Source organism: Xenia sp. Carnegie-2017, unplaced genomic scaffold (assembly GCF_021976095.1).
Source record: "Xenia sp. Carnegie-2017 unplaced genomic scaffold, XeniaSp_v1 HiC_scaffold_20, whole genome shotgun sequence".
NCBI lineage: Eukaryota > Metazoa > Cnidaria > Anthozoa > Malacalcyonacea > Xeniidae > Xenia > Xenia sp. Carnegie-2017.
In genome coordinates this window covers 6,290,590-6,309,637 of record NW_025813483.1, presented here as the reverse complement: position 1 = coordinate 6,309,637, position 19,048 = coordinate 6,290,590, and the positions used below count along the sequence as shown (strand labels likewise).

Below are 19,048 nucleotides of genomic sequence, written 5' to 3'. Positions count from 1 at the left end.
AATTGCAAGTCAAGAATTACTGCTGATCATGTCGGCTGATTTCAAAGACACAGATTTTTATACACTTTGTACATTAGATTCTACTTCGGGTCATTATGAGAAGACCTTTAGTGGAGACACAAGACTGGTGATAGCCATGATTTTCGACTTTTCACTGAGAAAAGGGAGTTAGAACCTGATCATTTCACATTTCGATAAGACAAAAGGCTCAAAGTAGGAGAATGGCCTAAAGAAAGGTAAGCCTGCCACACTATTTGTTAACCAATCTTGGTTTTTAAGGAGACCATTGTGAATTCACAACGTAAAGTTTAGTGGCCTAAAGATTGTTTTTAAGAAAAGCACAATAAGTGTTCGAGTTGATGGTATTTATTTGAGATTGTTTATGTCGAGACGAAACATGGATTTTTTTTTTGGAATTAATACTGTAAACGATAATCATGGAATGTTAACAAAACGAGGGGCGGTTTGCGCTTTAGAATTAACGGACTTGAATGTTGCAAACGCATTTCAACGCAATCACGTTGAATGCGCGTACATTTATACCAACTTTTGAAGCGAAGACCTAAAGTTGAAAAGCGTTGTCTTCCCGCTACTGAAGAAAATAGCATGGTTGATAAGAGAAGATAGCTATTAAGCGCCCACTCAGTGCCAAGGAATAAAATATATGATTCTCTCTGACATATATATATGAGATATATTCAACACATTTTAACTTGATACCATCCGCACCAATGATCTGCACGCGATTGAGAAGTAGAAGCAGCCGATCCAATACACAGATTTGACTTTGGACGGACTCTCCATTTTAAGTGTTTATTTTAAAGATCATCGTCATCAAGTGGATGAAGCATCACGCTGACTATAGAAACACAAAAGAATTAAATATACTGTATGAAAAAGCCTTACTACTATCGATATAATTGAAACAATTTTTATGATCTAAATTATCAGTCGGAGAATTTCGGAGCTATATTTGCTGGTATATTATTCCATTCCTAGGTCAGGCTTGGACTGGCCTAGGTGCCGTTGTTTTGCCAAGGCATACAATACGGGCTCTTTATTACACACGCCGATAAAATATCAAATGTAACTGAAATTGAAGGAATTACTTTACTCCCTTTATTTGTGAAATGAGTGATAATTATAAGGAAAACGATCAAAGAAGTTTTAAGTCTACCAACAGGCAATAAAAAACAATATTTAAAAGCAAAACAAGAAATGTGTAAGTATTTAGTACCAGCCACAAAGTTATCGAGAAACTTCTCTTTTTCAAAATATCAAACCTTTTTACTCAGTCACTAAAAGCTCTGAGATGTATTTTGTGTAAATTATTGTTTTTGACAATGCAAATCCCTTCAACGTTTCATACTGCATTACATTCAACAGTACTTGATGCCCAAGGATGTACAAACACAATTTAAAAGGGTTTTAATGCGACACTACAGTAGAAATCAAACTATTGTTATAATTTCCGTTGAATGCCTGATCATTATGCTAAGCCCTAGGGCGGAAAAATTTTGCATATCTTAATTACAAGCACAAAAACTTTTTAGCTCCAGGCGAATTAAAATAACTTTAAACTGCGAAATGTTTACATTAAAACACCCGTAGGATTAGCGTAGTCAATGTGGCTAATTTCTAAAGTTTTTTTTCTGCTACCTTTTAAAGTAACCCGATGTTCAGAAGTTCAATGATTTATCACTAAGGAGACATAAAGGTCATTGAAAGAAATTTCGTGCTCAGGATTTAACCGCTTCTTTAATAAGATATTTTGTGGGATGCAAATACCGTAGAAAAATTATGAAAGGTCTTCGCAGAAAGAAACGTAAACACCGCTGACTAGTAGCTGCGAAAGGCTTAGCTCAATTCTATGCATAAGGCTTAATCACAGTTAATCTTAGGCTACCAATAAGATTACAATATATAGACGTATGAAAGAAAATAAGACTTAAGAAATTGACCTATTGTTCAATTTTAATGCCTGATCACTATATGCTAATCCCACTGGTGCATGACTGTGCATGTTTAGCTGTTAGAAGTTCTTTTTAATTCCCAGGAGCGGAGAAGCTTTTGTGGTAGTGACAAAGATATGTTACACATACACAAACTGATGAAATTCTATGCACCCGTTGGCTTAACATAAGCTGCGTTTACACTATACCGGATTCGCTCATCACGACATCTTCGTTTGCTTTAAAAGGTTAACTGTTCAGAGTAAAATCTGATTATTAAGCTGATAGATTTAGTCCATTTGATTGTGTTTCTGACGTTGAACAATTTCACTGCCCTTTAATAAAAGAATATTCAACCTGTAACGATAGCAATCCGGTATAGTGTAAACGGGGCCATAGTGAAACTGTGAAAGGCATTGAAATTATTATGATGCTTTAAGTGAATTTCTTGTTTTTATACACCCTGTCGGTAGGCATTAGCGTACCTATAATTTATTAGTGTAGACATGACATCCCCACGTCTCTCTTTTCATGGAGAAATACTCTTTGATTTACGGTGTCCAATAATCGCTGCATTTCTTACTTAAAACTGTAAAGATGAAATGATGGAGTGATTACTCAAAAATCGACTAGTGATAACTTCATACCAAAGCTATAGGGAATTTTGTAATTCTAAAAACCCTCCCCCCATCACCGTTTTCATCACAGACTTGTGGCTACTACCCTCTCCCCATCACCGTTAGGAACACAGACTTATGGCTACCCCTACCATCTTCCATCACCTCAACCATACCATTTCCACCCATTCCCCTTCCACCATTTTCAACCATCCACTACCCACTCCCCCATCCACCGTTTTCAACACAGACCTGCTACTACCCCTCCTCCCCATCACCATTTTCAACACAGACCTATGGCTACCCTCCATCACCGTTTTCAACACAGACCTATGGCTTTTCCCTCTCCCCATCCTGGTTTTCCACCACCATATCCTTCCCCTCCATTCCTTCCTTCCATTCCTTCAGACCCTACCATTCCTTCCATTTCCTTCCACTGAACTCCCTTCCACCATTCCATTCCTTCTTTCCTTCCCTCCACCATTTCCACCCCCTTTTCCACCCTAGACCTCCTCCCCTCCACCGTTTTCAAGACAGACCTACTCATTTCACCCTCCATTTCCTCCATTCCATTTCCTTCCCTCCATTTCCATTCCATCTTCCATTTCCATTTTCCATTCCATCCATTACCATTTCCTTCCATTTCCTTCCTTTCCTTCCCCATCCACCATTTCCTTCCACCCTCTCCCCATCACCGTTTTCAGACCCTTCCATTTCATTACCCACCTTTCCACCATTCCACTGGTTTCCTACCATTTCCTTCCATACCATTCCATCACCATTTCCATTCCTTTTCCATTCCATTCCATTCCACCCTCCATCACCATTTTTCCTTCATACTTTTTCACCCCTATCCTTCCTTCCTTCCCATCCATTCCATGGTTTCTATTCCCTCCATCACCGTTTTCAACACGGACTTATGGCTACTACCCTCCCATCACCGTTTTCCAGACCTGGCTACCACCCTCCCCATCACCGTTTTCAACACGGACTATACCTTCCCCATCACCGTTTTCAACACGGACTTATACCCTCTTCCCTCCCCATCACCCTTTTCATCACCAGACTTATGGCTACTACCCATCACCCATCACGTTTTTTCACAGACCTTTTAACCTCCTTCCCCATCACACCGTTATCAACACAGACCTATGGCTCCTCCTCCCACCATCCACCCGTCCCTCAACACAGACCTATGGCTACTACCCTCTCTCCATCACCGTTTTCAACACAGACCTATGGCTACTACCCTCTCCCCATCACCATTTTCAACACAGACCTATGGCTACTACCCTCCTCATCACCGTTTTCAACACTTACTTATGGCTACTACACTCCTCCCATCACCGTTTTCATCACGGATTGATAGCTACTACCCTCCTTCCCCATTATGTTACAAGTCTGACAAGTGCGACTCCCAGACGGATTGTACTTGACAATACCCAAGATTGTTATGGTCTCGCTAAACACTATTAACAACGTACACAAATTCAAAGTTGTTGTTTCAATGATTTAATATGAATTGTTTATACTAGAAAATATACATGTATTATCCCCATATGACGAGTAAATTAGTTAAGTGTGTTCAACGTTTGAAAAAGTCATGGAAAGTTCGTGATTATTTGGCAGATCTGTCCATATTATCTTCGTGACGTATTTGTCTGACAGCTCCAGGAGCAGACATGCCAGCTTGAGATGCACCTTTATTAGTTCCCATTTGAAGACCAATGACATTTCTGCCTGCTTTGAGCTGTTCTTCTGAGAAGTTTCGGACATTGGGCGTAGACTCTCCTCCAGAGAGCTGGAAATGAGAACAGAAAAAGGTTGACATTAAGCTTCATATTTCCACTTTCAATATTCTTTACACACTTTAAAACTTCTTCGTAAATTTCAAAGCAAGTTTTTGAATATAATGGGTGAAAGTTACCTTTCTTTTAATGGCCAGAATTCCATTGATGACCTATATGATAAGACAGAATTATTTTTTATGGTTCTTCAAGGTCTAAGGTGAGCTTTTGGGGACATGGTCTTTCTTACCTGAGGTATATTTTGACCTTCATACAGATCAACTGTTTGAAATAAGTCACTTTTTGCACAACCTAATGATTCAGCAAATGTCAGGAAGTTCCCAATATTTTCCATCTAGATAAAACAATTGGGCATTCAACATACAATTTGGCTATCACAAAAACTATATAAATCAGTAACTAATCAACAGTACCATTTTGAAGGCCATCTTCGACTCATTAATCTTTTTGACTGCTCCTGGTCTGATTGCATTGGCCAAGCTAACAAATTAAATAAAAACCAGATTTTGAGTGACTAAATAAAAACTCAGATGACAATGAGTGACTAAATATGAATAATATATACAAATACAAAACAATCTGAATGCATGTGGAGAATCAACATAACGCATTCAAATAGAGTTAAAACTAAAGAAAAAGAGTGTGGGAGACGACTTTTAACATTGTAATGAATCATAATGCCAAATAATTTTCAAGAGTTTAAAGTTTAAACTACAAATTCAAATTTAATTATGTTTGCAATTCTACGATTTCACATGTACTCTATGCAACACACTATCTATCAACTTGTTTTTTAATCAAAATAAAATTATGAAATCTGTTCCAGCCACCCAGTTACTTACTGGCACAAAAGAACACCGTCCTTCAAGGCTGCCTGCGTTGCTCCATCGCACTTGCGACCAGTCTTGCTTTCAATAAAGTCTAACGCTTCCCGTTCCAGTGCAGGGTTGAATTTTGCATCTTTCTGTAGTGTTTTATGATTTAATGTTAGATTTACCCGTACATAACCGTGGGATGATTCCTACGGTTAATGACCGCCAGCCTGTAAACGACGGCTCACGAAGATTACGGTAAACTTTTATTACGTAAAATTATTGAAATTCTGATGGTGACGAAGAACAGCTTTTTACCCAGTGAAATTTTTGAAATATTTCTGTGTAATATAGTACGTGAAAATAGTGGCGATCATTTATGTTGCCTTAACTTTAAAAATCTGCACTTCCCACCCAAACATACGCATTCCAAAGTTGCACTGAATTTTACACGGCAATTCTAGGTGCAACGCCTTGAATAATTAAATCATACAACGGCTGACATTTCAAACACAATGAAATCGTTCTGTTTTGGACAAATCATTTGCAAATCGAAATGAAACGATATAATAGAAATCGCCGTTAAATTCCACAATGCAAACAAGCTTTTGTGAAGATCTCGCGAGTATCAAAATCGATATCTAACCTTTGCCGCTAGTTCGGCCGTCATACCAAATCCCTTCGGTCGAGAAGCCATTTTAAGTTAACTAAAAATTATTTCTACAACAATTCGTTTCTTTGATTGTCGATTGTGATTAATGTACTTGCACTCTGTGCCTAGACGCTTTTAAAGCACAGTTGAATGCTTCTTGTCGACAAACAAATTATTCAAAGTCCACACCTTAAACACATTAGCATACTTAATGAGAGAGATTATTGTTACTACATCCAAAACCGCAACGCTCACAATCAATACTAGAAATATTTTTATGAAAATACTACTGTTGAAACGACATTTTTCTCATTCTTAAAATTCTTGTTGAAATTTGAAGGAAAACTAGGACAAAATTTTACAATAAAGATTTTTCCAGAACAACTCCGGCGGAAATTGCTCATGTCTAACGGAAATACTCGTCGTGTATTATATTTTCAAATATTTTCAATTCTTACGTGTTATATTTCTGGAATATTCCAACTACCAAACATGGTAAAGCTCAGTTTCAATATTTTATATGTTGTGGCGGTATGATGAATTGAGTGGGTGACCTCTGCGCGAAGATTATTGTTGAAGAAAATTCTTGTTTTTCCGGAGATGTCTGTAAGTGTTCCCGATCAATGTTGTCCTAAATGTGTGTCGGTGTTGAAAAACATCAAATTTCTTGTTGTAAACCAAAAGATTAACTCCACCTCCAACGTATGCCGTTTTGGGGAGGCGGATTTACATTTTATGCGCATGACAATGTGAAATTTGATTAAATTTTAAAGTTAATTCATAAATTATGAAAAAGTTGACCGCGAGATATCAGTTGCACTTGAACAATGGTTGCTAGAGTAATCGTCATAATTGATAATAATAATTAAATTATAATGATAATGATAAGTTCTTTTTATACTGATGACTTGTTTGACGGAGAATATGTTAGTGTGAACCATCAGCTACAGCACACAGTTTGTTTTCCTGCTGATGGTTCAAAGTTAGTCCACAATGTATTTTAGGTCAGGAAAATTTGCACCAATTTAATTTATAATATATATTGTATATTTATATTTAATATGCATAAATATTGTATATTTATAGTTAATATATATATAGATATACCATATATATTGTGTAAGTATACCAAAAATTATACATTTTAAGTACATTGCAAATACTGTAGCAAAGCCAGCTAGCCTGTTTTTTACCCAGGCTACAAATAACTTTTGCGGAAAACTTGGTAATGTAGGAGTAAAAATTTGCAATGGCATTGCCATAGTACAACATACGTAAAACACCCTACAAATGATCCAGGTTTCAAAAAAATTACAAAAGTCATTGTTATTTAGTCATGTTGTTTATAGTTAATATATGCTAATTCCCCTCATGAATTCTGAAGTATAAACTTGATCTAGATACAGATTGTCAATAGAATAAAAATCAAATGGGAAGTGAGACACATATGTTTCATGCTGGGTTGTAGGAAATGAACTTTGTAAAAAATTATAATAGCTAATTTGTAATCCAGGTCATCCAGGGAAAGCTTCATTATTTGGTAATGCCACAATGCAATAACCTTTTTATAATTAGCTTTCATTACCATTAAATTATCGGAGCTCAGGAGTCGTGTGCACTCTCTGCACCATTGTTTAGTTCCAGCTGTGAGCATTTGAAATCAGTGTTTATTTATCTGTTTGTTTGTTAGGCTTCCTTGAATATCAGTGATGTTGAAAAACAACCAGAAAACATTGAATTGAAGAGTTCTGCAACACCAGAACCAAATGTTGATTCTTTGGTGGAGAATGATTCACCAACAACAGGAAAAGGGTCATTTTTTAATCGAATCATTGTGAAACATTCACCTCGCTCTCTTCCATTGTGGCTAAAGCACAAGAAAGCCATTGTGATGTATTCCCTCATTATTTCATTGACCTTATACTTGATCTTCGGAATTATGGTAACCGGATTCAAGAATTGTAAAGATCTCTTTGGCATTCTTGTGTTTGGTGCCATTTGTGTTTTTTATGTTACAATAAGAGATAATTTTGGCACGCAGATCAATGTGTTGGTTTTCAAACCATTATATGCGAGGATAGACCACAACTGGAGAGTTTTCAGATGGTAAGAGCAGTTTGTGTTGATTACCATTATGCAGCAATGTGTTGAGGTGTAGCTAAGCGGCTAAGGGGAAGAGGGGTTAATAGGTGTGATACCTACACTTCGTGTTTATCCAAATGTAAATAGTGTGGGGTTGATTGGTAGAAACTGGGCAATTGTGATATGAAACTACTATTAATACTTGCTTTGTACTAACTATTTTATGTAAAAAGTCCCATGAATATGTGTTTTATACTACCATCTAGTTCAATATAGAATAGCGTTGGATAAGGGCTATCCATTGGATATCAGATTTTTTTAAACGTTTAAAAAACCACTCAAAAAGGAAAAATATAAAGTTTGAACTAGCAATCACTGAAATAAAATATTGCTTCTAAGACTACAAAATTTCTTTGGCGTAACGAAAATATAGACAATTTTTTTACAAGTTTGAAAACTTTATTATCGCTATCCAAGCTTCCTGCAACCGCCAACCAGCCCCTGGTGTTGGTGTTTACTTGCATTTTGATATCCGTGGAAGTGGTCATCTTTAGGAGGATGAACTTCTCAACACCAATGGTGATTGACCACCACGAATAACGTCAAAGCATCAGTGACCACCAACATCAACAGTCCTTCTCAGGACTGCACTTACCTCGACAATCAACATTTTGAAACAAACATGTAACAATACTCCCCATTCGCTTCATAAATGTCATCAAGAGCCTAGTGGGGTGGCTGCGCCTATGCTTTTGTTGTAAGGGTGAAGGTACGTTATGAGTAAGCAGGTATGAAAAGTATAGGAAGCAATTAAATGTGCGAATTAACGATGAGCAATGTGCATTGTTTTGGCTGAAAAATTGCACAATATTTTTTCAGGCGATATTCAAAAGAAGGATATGTTTCGCATTAGTTACGTGCATGCAAATTGGCATTATTTTTAATATGATATCAATGTGATTTTTAGTAACATGATGCAAACGCGAATAAAAACATGCGAACATAAGAAAAGTTGAACCAGTGCCCTACATGGTACTATAAACGCATGTTTTAAAGATATTTGTTTACAGCTGCACCATATTTAGCTTAATAAAGTATTTCTTTTGATATGACTTTAAGTTGCTTTGTGTAAAAGCTGATGTTTATTCAATCCTGACTTTTAATGTAATAAAGTAAATGGTTTTAATCCGAGAGTATCGTTGCATGTTTGTAGATGTAGATCGTTCAGGTTACAAACATGTACATCAACTAATTCACACAATTTATGGGGACAATGGGTTCAGCAGATTTTTGTACACCCCTTCGAAGATGTGCAGTTTTCAGAGGTTCGCCACTTGCCGCAATAAAACCTTCGAGGCAGCTCTTGTTTTTATTTGTTTCGAAGATAGCATCACTTCGTCTTCATGTATTACTGTTTCCCAGGTTTGCGTATGGTGGTCCAGTTTTGTTCGTTGTTCTGTGGATAATACTTGACACCATAAAAGATGTGCGCAGACTTCAATCTGTTTTTGGTTTGGTTGTTTTTATTTTTCTTGCATACTGCATGTCGGTAAAGAGAAGAAAGGTAAGGGAAGAATTAAGTGATCGTTTCCTGTTTTCTATGAATGAAATAATGTTAAGTTGAACAGTGCAATAAATTTGCATTCATCGTTTTACATTAGCAATGATCTGAAGTTGAAACGTGCGTTCTTATATACCCCCAGTAGCATAGCCATCCGGCAAATTTACTCCGCTTTGTAAATTCTGAAATATTGCAAATGTTCACTTGTTGTTCTTACGTTCAGTGAATTTTAATAGCGGGAGTAAAAACTAAAAGTGAGACTGTTTTACGCTATTGTATACTCCAACGTCCAGTCTTTTCATCAGGAGCGATCTGACAAGGAAATTTTTAGTCCTTACACACCCATATTTAGTGTCTTGACCTGGAGTGATCTAATGTTGAAACTTGAGTTCTTATATACTCCAGTCTAGTGTCTTCATCAGGAGTGATCTAATGTTGAAACTTGAGTTCTTATATACTCCAGTCTAGTGTCTTCATCAGGAGTGATCTATTGTTGAAACTTGAGTTCTTATATACTCCAGTCTAGTGTCTTCATCAGGAGTGATCTGATGTTGAAACTTGAGTTCTTATATACTACAGTCTAGTGTCTTCATCAGGAGTGATCTATTGTTGAAACTTGAGTTCTTATATACTCCAGTCTAGTGTCTTCATCAGAAGTGATCTGATGTTGAAACTTGAGTCCTTATATGATACTACAGTTTTGTGTCTTCATTTATTAGAAGTGATCTGATGTTTGTGTTTAATTGTTAATGTATATATTTGTCAGGTTGTATGGCGTCCAGTCTTATGGGGTCTAAGTCTTCAGTTCATATTCGGTATTTTGATCCTGCGAACAAAAGGAGGTTATGATATCACGAAATATTTGGGAGATAAAGTGACCATATTTCTTGAATTCTCTACCGTTGGAGTGGAATTTGTATTTGGAGCAACGTATTATGAACATTTTATAGCGTTTAAGGTATTCACAAAACATTTTCTTGTTGCATTTTCGTCTATGTTACAAAAGTATTGATGTTTACTGTCAATGTTTTGTACATTATCAATATTTATATGTACGTGTTTAAAATGCTTTCGAATATCACGTGATTGTGTCTAATAGAGAAAATGACGTAACTGTTAGTATGTATCGTCATTTTCTTACTGTGTGAGTAATGAGGAACAGATAGGGCTATGACGGGATGACATCATGACATATTGCTTTTACTATTGATAATCAGTCGTTATGTGGATGGTGGGTGTAGACAAGGTTAGGTTAGTTTTATACCAGTGCCTTATCATAGTAATGACTGTTATTTGGTGGAAAAATTAAAATTTACTTTTTCTTTCGCCAATGCAACTTGTCCAAAATGACAGCCTGGGATATCTCAATACGGACAGCTTGTAGCATATGCTCCTAGTTGTCAGAACATTTACTCTACTTTAACCAAAACATGAAGTACGCCATCCACATTATTTTTAGGTTTTAATGGTTATAGTGTTTTTCACTTCTGTGGCGTCAATATTATATTATTGGGGAGTATTACAAGTAATTATGAAGAAATTAGCGTGGCTCATGTTTCGTACCCTTCATGTTTCTGGAGTCGAGGCATTGTGTGCAGCTGCTAACATCTTTGTTGGAATGGTAAGTGTATGTGACTTTTGACGTATGTGATGTTGGTAGTTACGAATGGCGAATCATGAGTTTCATTCAGAACACTCTAGTACAGTGTCTTCATTTGAAATGATCTGATGTACATTTGAGTGTTATATACTCCTTTTTAGTGTTTGTATTTGGGTAGATCTCTGGAGTTCAAAACTTAAGTTTTTCTATTCTGCAATCTTACGTCTTTAACAGGAATGAACTAACGTTGAAACTTAATTCCTTATATACTCCAGTCCAGTGTCTTCATCAGGAGTAATCTGATGTTGAAACTTGAGTCTATATAATCCAGTCCAGTGTCTTCATCAATAGTCATCTGATGTTGAAACTTGAGCCCTAATGTACTCCAGTTTAGTGTCTTCATCAGGAGTGATCTGATGTTGAAACTTGAGTCTATATACTCCAGTCTAGTGTCTTCATAAGATTGATCTGATGTTGAAACTTAAGTTCTTATACACTCCAGTCTAGTGTCTTCATCAGGGGTAATCTTTAGTACTTTGCAATAGTACTTCGTGCATGCGCAAGTACTCTCTAGATCTGCGCATGCGCTGTACTATCTCCTAAAGTATTTGTGGTACGGCAATGATCTTCAGCTCATTGGAAAAAGATTGACTAGAGCTTTTAGATGAGCCAAAGATCGTCGCTGTAACTCCAATACATTACTAGTATGGATCTGCGCTTGCGCATTACTATCTCCTGTTGAATTAGAATCCTGATATACTCCAGCCTTCATTAGAAGTGATCTTATGTTGAAACTTGAATTTTTATACCCCATTCTAGTGTCTACTACATATTTGTTTAAATCGATCATTTTTAAACGAAGTACGTCATCTACAATAATTTATCATTCATAGATGGAGGCGCCTCTCATGGTCTCTCCTTATGTGGAGCAAGTAACAATGTCTGAGTTGCATTCAATTATGACCAGCGGTCTCGCTACTGTTGCTGGTGGTATGTTAGCTGCCTACGTCAGTCTTGGAATTGATGCTCAACATGTGATGTCTGCATCTGTAATGTCTGCCCCAGCCTCTTTAGCCATATCAAAGCTCATGTATCCTGAAACCGAAGTCCCGGCAACATCCGGGGTTGCTGCTGTAAAAATGGAAGAAAGGTTTTTATTTATGACACAAGTCGAGTTCATCACCCTTCCACTCCACACCAGAATAGTGAATGCATTCCAATAAAGTGTTGTACGTTTTAGTGTAAATTATTTCGTTTCTTGCAGGAAAGAGAAAAATGTGATCGAAGCTGCTGCAAGAGGTGCTAGTGTCGCTGTTGGTATAGTCGCGAATATTGGTGCCAATCTTATCGCTTTTTTCTCTCTTTTGGCATTCGTAAATGCAGTCCTCTCATATCTTGGTGGTCTAGTTGCATATCCTGAGCTTTCTTTTGAGGTATTTGACAATCATGACTAGGAATGCACATTGAAAATGGGGGCGAGCAGTTACAGTCCTTATCTTTTGTGAATGAAGTTGGTACGGATAAAATTGTGGGCTTTTCAATCAAATAAAGACGCTACTAATGTCGGTACCGTGAAGGACAATTCATCTTTTTTTTGCGGGTTGGGGAGGGAGGGGAGTATTATCCGAAGGCTGAGATGTATCTATAACGTTGAATCAAAATAATAGAACAGTTTATTTTAAACTCGAAGAATACAATCTTACTATTGCAGTTGCTTTTGAGGTATATTAAAAATACGAAGATGTTGCGTTTTATGTAGTTGGACTTATTTTAATGAGAATAACATTAAAGTGACGTCAGGATAACTCTTAAGTGACGTCGGGATAACTCTTAAATGACGTCAGGATAACTCTTAAATGACGTCAGGATAACTCTTAAGTGACGTCGTGATAATTCTTAAGTGACGTTGGGATAATTCTTAAGTGACGTCGGGATAACTCTTTAGTGACGTCGGGATAACTCTTAAGTGACGTCAGGATAACTCTTAAGTGACGTCGGGATAACTCTTAAGTGACGTCGGGATAACTCTAACAGAACCACGACAAAAACCCAATTTGCACATGTGCAGTTGATGTTGTTTTGACTGTTATTATTTTCAATTACAGGTGATATGTTCGTATGTTTTTGCGCCAATTTCATTCTTAATGGGTGTTGAATGGAATGACTGCATGATTGTTGCTAAGCTTGTCGGTGTGAAGACTTTTATCAACGAATTTTTGGCCTTCAATCAACTGTCCATTTTATTGAAGAACCGTCAAGCTAATGTTGGACCCATGCTATCTGTAGGTGGTGGTATTTCTTTCTTTCTATTTAAATCATACTAGTCCGTATATCAACTTGAGTTTGTATGTAAACTCCAGTGCTGAATGGAGTTTATATTTTGATGAAGACACTAGACTGCTTTATAAGGACTCAAGTTTCAACATCAGATCACTCTTGATGAAGACACTAGACTGGAGTATATATGGACTCAAGTTTTCAACATCAGATCACTCTTGATGAAGACACTAGACTGGAGTATATAAGGACTCAAGTTTCAACACTCATAACTCAAGCTCCTGATGAAGACACTAGACTGGAGTATATAAGGACTCAAGTTTCAACATCAAATCGCTCCTGATGAAGACACTAGACTGCACTCTATAAGGACTCAAGTTTCAACATCAGATCTCTCTTGATGAAGACCCTAGACTGGACTGTATAAGAACTCAAGATTCAACATCAGATCACTCCTGATGAAGACACTAGACTGGAGTATATAAGAATTCAAGTTTCAACCTCAGATCAACCTCATGAAAACATTTAATAAGTTCTATTCACAACTACGTAAGACTAGGTTGGACTGCCATATTTCAAATTAAATATTCTACTACGATTTAATGAGTCGTCAATAGGTTTATTGATTATTTCTCATCTTTATTTCAGCATCGTTCAGAGATCCTTGCAATTTACGTGTTGACTGGATTCACGAACTTTCTCTCCGTTGGAATATTTCTCGGTGGTTATGGACAACTGGCGCCTTCACGTAAATCAGACATGGCGAAGATCGCCGTGCGGACTTTGATTGCTGCAACTCTTGCTTGTATGGTGACGGCGTGTGTTGCAGGTATGAGACATTAAATCTTCGTGTCGTATTGCAATATCTAGGTCAGGACTTGAAACATCTTGACTCATGTTTTTCTCAAATATCACATCACCGACATTGGACAACGATGATAACATGCAACAAAACATTGATATTGTAGACAATAACATCACGTTGTTGTGATGTACTCAGGTATAGTAACGAGATAGTCATGTCTTCAATGTTCTACTAACTGAACTACATAACCAACTGTGGACCATGATGATGATTCAAAACACAGTTCTAGTTTCTTTCATATTTTAATATCATAGATAATAACATCACGTTGTTTTGATATACTTAGGTACAGTAACAAACTAATCATTGTCTTCAATGTTGTACCCACAGGGCTAGAGACAATAGTCAAACTATACTGTAACAAATACTTTGAACTTCTCTTTTTTTATAAGACGGAGGCTCCTTTATGTCTTCTTTGAACTTTGCGACGGCTTTGGGAAGTTTGCACCGAGGAATTTCGTGCTTACTGAAAATGCTTGAATTTTTTCTTATATTTTCAAAGGTATTTTGTACATGGAGTCGTGGGACGCTTCTTCAAAGATAAATTGACAACGTGACTTCGTAAAAAGAATTGGCTGTGGTAAAATTATGACCTATATTATAATAATTGTTCTCGACAATTTATGATTACGAATTTAAATATCTTTTTATGATGTATTAAGTTGCAAATAAAAAGAAATACCGTTGCCGTTGTATCGGTTTGCGTCTTATTGAAGTGTTTCACCATTTTGGCGGGATTTTAGTTGCTATTGCTGGTGAGGAACGCTATTTCAGATTTCAGGATAAAACAAACAAAAAATCTACAGAAACAGAGAGATGCAACTTGATTGGATTATGTCGTAAATAGGGAGATAAGTAGAAAGAATCAATTTTGGCTAGCATTTATAGCAAACTAAATTCACTTTAGTATATAATAAGTCCATGTGTTTTCAATCCGAGGACTGTATTCCATTCTTTTTTACATAAAAGACTATTGTTAAACATTTTACTCCAAAGACTATAATCCATGCATTTTCACAACAAAGACTATTCTTCATGTATTCTTACAACAAAGATTATAGTCCATGCATTTTTCAATCCAAAGACTATAGTCCATCTTTTTCAATCCAAAGACCTTTGTGTATGCTTCTTCACACAAAAGACTATTGTTCAAGCAATTTTCAGTCCAAAGACAATATTCCATGCATTTTTAAACCAAAGACTATTGTTCAAGCATTTTCACTCCAAAGACAATAGTCCATGCATTTTCACTCCAAAGACTATAGTTAATGTATTAATACAGCAAAGACTATAAATCATGCATTTTCAAGCCAAAGACTATAGTCCATGCTTTTTCACTCCAAAGACTGTTGCTCATGTGTTTTTACACCAAAGCCTATAGTCCATGCATTTTTCAATCCAAAGACTATTGTTCATGTATTCGTACAACAAAGATTAGAGTCTATGCATTTTTCAATCCAAAGACTATAGTCCAACCTTTTTCAATGTAGCTGTAGTCTTTTGTAAGAAATATGCAAGACTGTAGTCCATGCATATTCTTACAAAAGACTATTGTTCGAGCATTTTCACTCCAAAGGCTGTTGTCCATAAATTTGTACACAAAAGACTATAGTCCATGTATTTTTACAACAAAGGCTATAGGCCATGCATTTTTACACCAAAGAATACTATTCATGCCTTTTTACTCAAAAACCTATAGTCCATACATTTTCACTCCAAAGACTATAGTTCATGTATTCTTACACCAAAGACTATAGTCCATGTATTTTTACACCAAAGGCTATAGGCCATGGAATTTTACACCAAAGATTACTATTCATGCATTTTCACTCCAAAGACAATAGTCCATGCATTTTCAAAACAAAAACTACTATTCATTCATTTCTACTCAAAAGTCTATAGTCCATGCATTTACAATCCAAAGACTGTAGCAATCCATGCTTCTTCACACAAAAGACTATTGTTCAAGCATTTTCACTCCAAAGACAATAGTCCATGCATTTTCAAAACAAAAACTACTATTCATTCATTGTTACTCAAAAGTCTATAGTCCATGCATTTTCACTCCAAAGACTATAGTTCATGCATTCTTACACCAAAGACTATAGTCCATGCACTTTCAATCCAAGGATTATAGTCCATTCTTTTTCACATAAAAGACTATTGTTCAAGCATTTTCACTCCAAAGACAATAGTCCATGCATTTTCAAAAGAAAAACTACTATTCATTCATTGTTACTCAAAAGTCTATAGTCCATGCATTTTCACTCCAAAGACTATAGTTCATGTATTCTTATATTAAAGATTATAATCCAGGCATTTTCATTCCAAAGACTATAGTCCATAAATTTTCACACCAAAGACTATTGTTTATGCATTTTCACTCCAAAGACTATAGTCTATGCATTTTTACACCAAAGACAATAGTCGGTGTATTTTTACACCAAAGAATATAGCCATGCATTTTTACACCAAAGACAACTATTCATGCATTTTTACTGCAAAGTCTATTGTCCTTGCCTTTTCACTCCAAAGACTATAGTTCATGTATTCTTACACCAAAACTATATATAGTCCATTCATTTTCACTCCAAAGACTATAGTCCATGCTTTTTCACACAAAATACTATTGTTCAAGCATTTTCATCTAAAGACTATAGCCATGCATTTCCACACCAAAGATTACAGTTCATGCATTTTTACTCCAAAGACAATAGCCATGCATTTTCACAACAAAGACTATTGTTTATGCATTTTCACTCCAAAGACTATAGTCTTTGCATTTTGACACATTTTCACAACAAAGACAATAGTCTTTGCAATTTCACACATTTTCATGCAAATAACTATTGTCTTTCATTTTCACATATTTTCATGCCAAAGAGTATAGGTTTTGCATTTTCACACATTTTCATGCCAAAGACTATAGTCGTTACATTTTCACACATTTTCAGGCCAAAGGCTATAGTTCATACATTTTCAAACATTGTCGAGTTAAAGACTATACTCTTTGCATTTTCATACAATTTCATGCCAAAGTCTATAGTCTTTGCATTTTCACACATTTTCAGTAGCTTTGTTTAAGTAAACAACAAAAATAATGCTTTTCCTGTAGCAAATACCTTTAAGAATTATGGAAAATCACATATCAGAAACACTGGTAATGGTTATTGACGAACTCCAGATTTAGAAATTTTCCAAGCGTGAGCATGACTTTATAAACCTCGCTAGAAAGACTCACGCCTTTGGCGTTAGGAACTATGCTCCCCAGAAGTTCATGTCTTTCCTCATGTCTAACTACGACACTGCATTTAAAGGATTTCCACTTTCGTCGAGCAAAATTGTGTCCGCATCCTGATGTTTTTGGTCCCGTACACCCATGTCAATCCTGAAAATTATTAATAGTTAAATGTGTACAAAATTTATGAGTTGATTGAGTTGAACTGAAATTGAAATTGTAATAAAATTTCTAAATCAATCCCTGTCGTGTATATTTCAATTATAACTAAAATATAAAATTTGCTCATCCCATTTTATCGTCTCGTTGTTATGAACAGAATTCAATATTTTACAATAAAAACAGCAGGTGATTAAAATCAAGCATTTATTGAATATTCCTCTTTCTTTATTATCAAGAAAAAGCAAAGACATCATGTAGATGGTTGCGTCTTCTTTAATCTTTCTAAATTTGTTAAGGTATGTTGATTATAAAGCTCACCTATTATAGTGTCATTGTTTGTTCTTATGTCTAGAATTTTGTTATATTTGTCATAAAAAACCTGAATGTCATTTTTGTGGTAGAATTCACACTTCAAATGTTTTATATTGATACGTCTGTTGATTTTGGTGGGATTTTCCCAATAAAACATTGGATAATTTATCGTTTCAAAATACTGACCTTTCTTGCATTATCACCAACAATTAATTTCATTAGTCTTTTCAAATATCACTGGTACGGCAGGGCTAAAAATCAACAAGATGAATCAAAGTTATGACACATCACATAATTTCAGTTATGCATATCATTATGTGCAATAATTTAAATGTTATCTAACATGGCTCTTATCAAGAAGAATTTTTTTCCTCATTCATAAAGTCATATATCTATTTATTTTATTCATAACACAGATGATGACATAAAAAGGTTTTGCTAGGTATGGTATGTCTTTAGAAATACTTGGAATAAAAAGCTTACTTCTTCACGTGATAGTACACGTGATTTTTTTCTGGTCTATAATTGTTAAACTTGTTGTAAGATAGACAATTTAAAATATTTGTTTGCGTCAAAAGTTGACAAAATGACAAAACTTTGCATGATGAACTGTCAAGTCCAAACGCTATCAATTTTGAAGTATCTTTGATTACTGAGATGTGACAAATATATTCAAACATAGAGACTTCGAGATTAATTTCTCTGAAATTCCCTTTTTAAATAAAGACTGCCCCTAAAATCTTGAGCCTCCCAACTTTTACTTGCTTCTCACGCCCGTGATCAGATTATTTGTTTATCCGTATCAAAAGTTTACAAAATGACAAAACTTCATTGACAACGTTTCAAAGTTGGAACACTGACAATTTCAGAGTAGCTCCGTTTATCGATTTTCTAAACTTCCTAAATTATAAATCTTTGATTTTTGAGCTATCTTATTTGTAAAAGGCTGGCTGCCCCGTCTTCCTTTATGATTATTTCAGTTAGTTTGTATGTAAGTCAGGATGTTTAATAATTGAAATAAATAATAGTAAACTGTGAAAGATTTACTGGCGTAAAGCTTCCAAGTCAAAACTTCTTTGCGTCTACTTCAGTCATAGCTAAAATAAAAAA

General features: G+C 35.7%; 2 protein-coding genes and 1 long non-coding RNA gene across 4 annotated transcripts; 1 reads left to right on the top strand and 2 right to left on the bottom strand.

The window, feature by feature from the left end:
* Positions 1-4,065: 4,065 nt before the first annotated feature.
* On the bottom strand, positions 4,066-6,047 carry LOC124442350 (myophilin-like). The gene is made up of 6 exons (XM_046992850.1): positions 5,836-6,047; positions 5,220-5,341; positions 4,791-4,857; positions 4,607-4,711; positions 4,497-4,529; positions 4,066-4,370 (listed from the first exon to the last, which is right to left on the bottom strand). Exons 1-6 carry the CDS (start codon positions 5,884-5,886, stop codon positions 4,188-4,190), a joined length of 561 nt encoding a protein of 186 aa, XP_046848806.1. The 5' UTR covers positions 5,887-6,047; the 3' UTR covers positions 4,066-4,187.
* A 230-nt stretch (positions 6,048-6,277) lies between these two features.
* Positions 6,278-14,921, top strand: LOC124441497 (solute carrier family 28 member 3-like). Of its 2 annotated transcripts, none has more exons than XM_046991984.1 (10): positions 6,278-6,447; positions 7,532-7,947; positions 9,346-9,487; positions 10,251-10,442; positions 10,944-11,105; positions 11,978-12,234; positions 12,349-12,517; positions 13,190-13,366; positions 14,010-14,190; positions 14,729-14,921. In XM_046991984.1, exons 1-10 carry the CDS (start codon positions 6,442-6,444, stop codon positions 14,773-14,775), a joined length of 1,749 nt encoding a protein of 582 aa, XP_046847940.1. In that variant the 5' UTR covers positions 6,278-6,441; the 3' UTR covers positions 14,776-14,921. The 2 variants fall into 2 exon arrangements, with proteins under 2 accessions (XP_046847940.1, XP_046847941.1); XM_046991985.1 differs by lacking the exon at positions 6,278-6,447 and adding an exon at positions 6,774-6,845.
* LOC124441507 lies at positions 14,453-18,246 on the bottom strand. Its single transcript, XR_006946981.1, has 3 exons — positions 18,125-18,246; positions 17,349-17,614; positions 14,453-15,026 (listed from the first exon to the last, which is right to left on the bottom strand). It is a non-coding gene; the product is annotated as an uncharacterized LOC124441507 (long non-coding RNA).
* Positions 18,247-19,048: the final 802 nt, after the last annotated feature.

Bases quoted from the DNA above. Each gene is read 5' to 3' on its own strand.
- LOC124441497 (XM_046991984.1), top strand. The intron at 11,106-11,977 runs GTAAGTGTATGT...TATCATTCATAG, and splicing joins CTAACATCTTTGTTGGAATG to ATGGAGGCGCCTCTCATGGT. The intron at 14,191-14,728 runs GTATGAGACATT...ATATTTTCAAAG, and splicing joins GGTGACGGCGTGTGTTGCAG to GTATTTTGTACATGGAGTCG.
- LOC124442350 (XM_046992850.1), bottom strand. From the start codon at position 5,886: ATGGCTTCTCGACCGAAGGGATTTGGTATGACGGCCGAACTAGCGGCA. The intron at 5,342-5,835 runs GTTAGATATCGA...AAAACACTACAG, and splicing joins CGGCCGAACTAGCGGCAAAG to AAAGATGCAAAATTCAACCC. The intron at 4,712-4,790 runs GTACTGTTGATT...TGTTTTATCTAG, and splicing joins CGAAGATGGCCTTCAAAATG to ATGGAAAATATTGGGAACTT.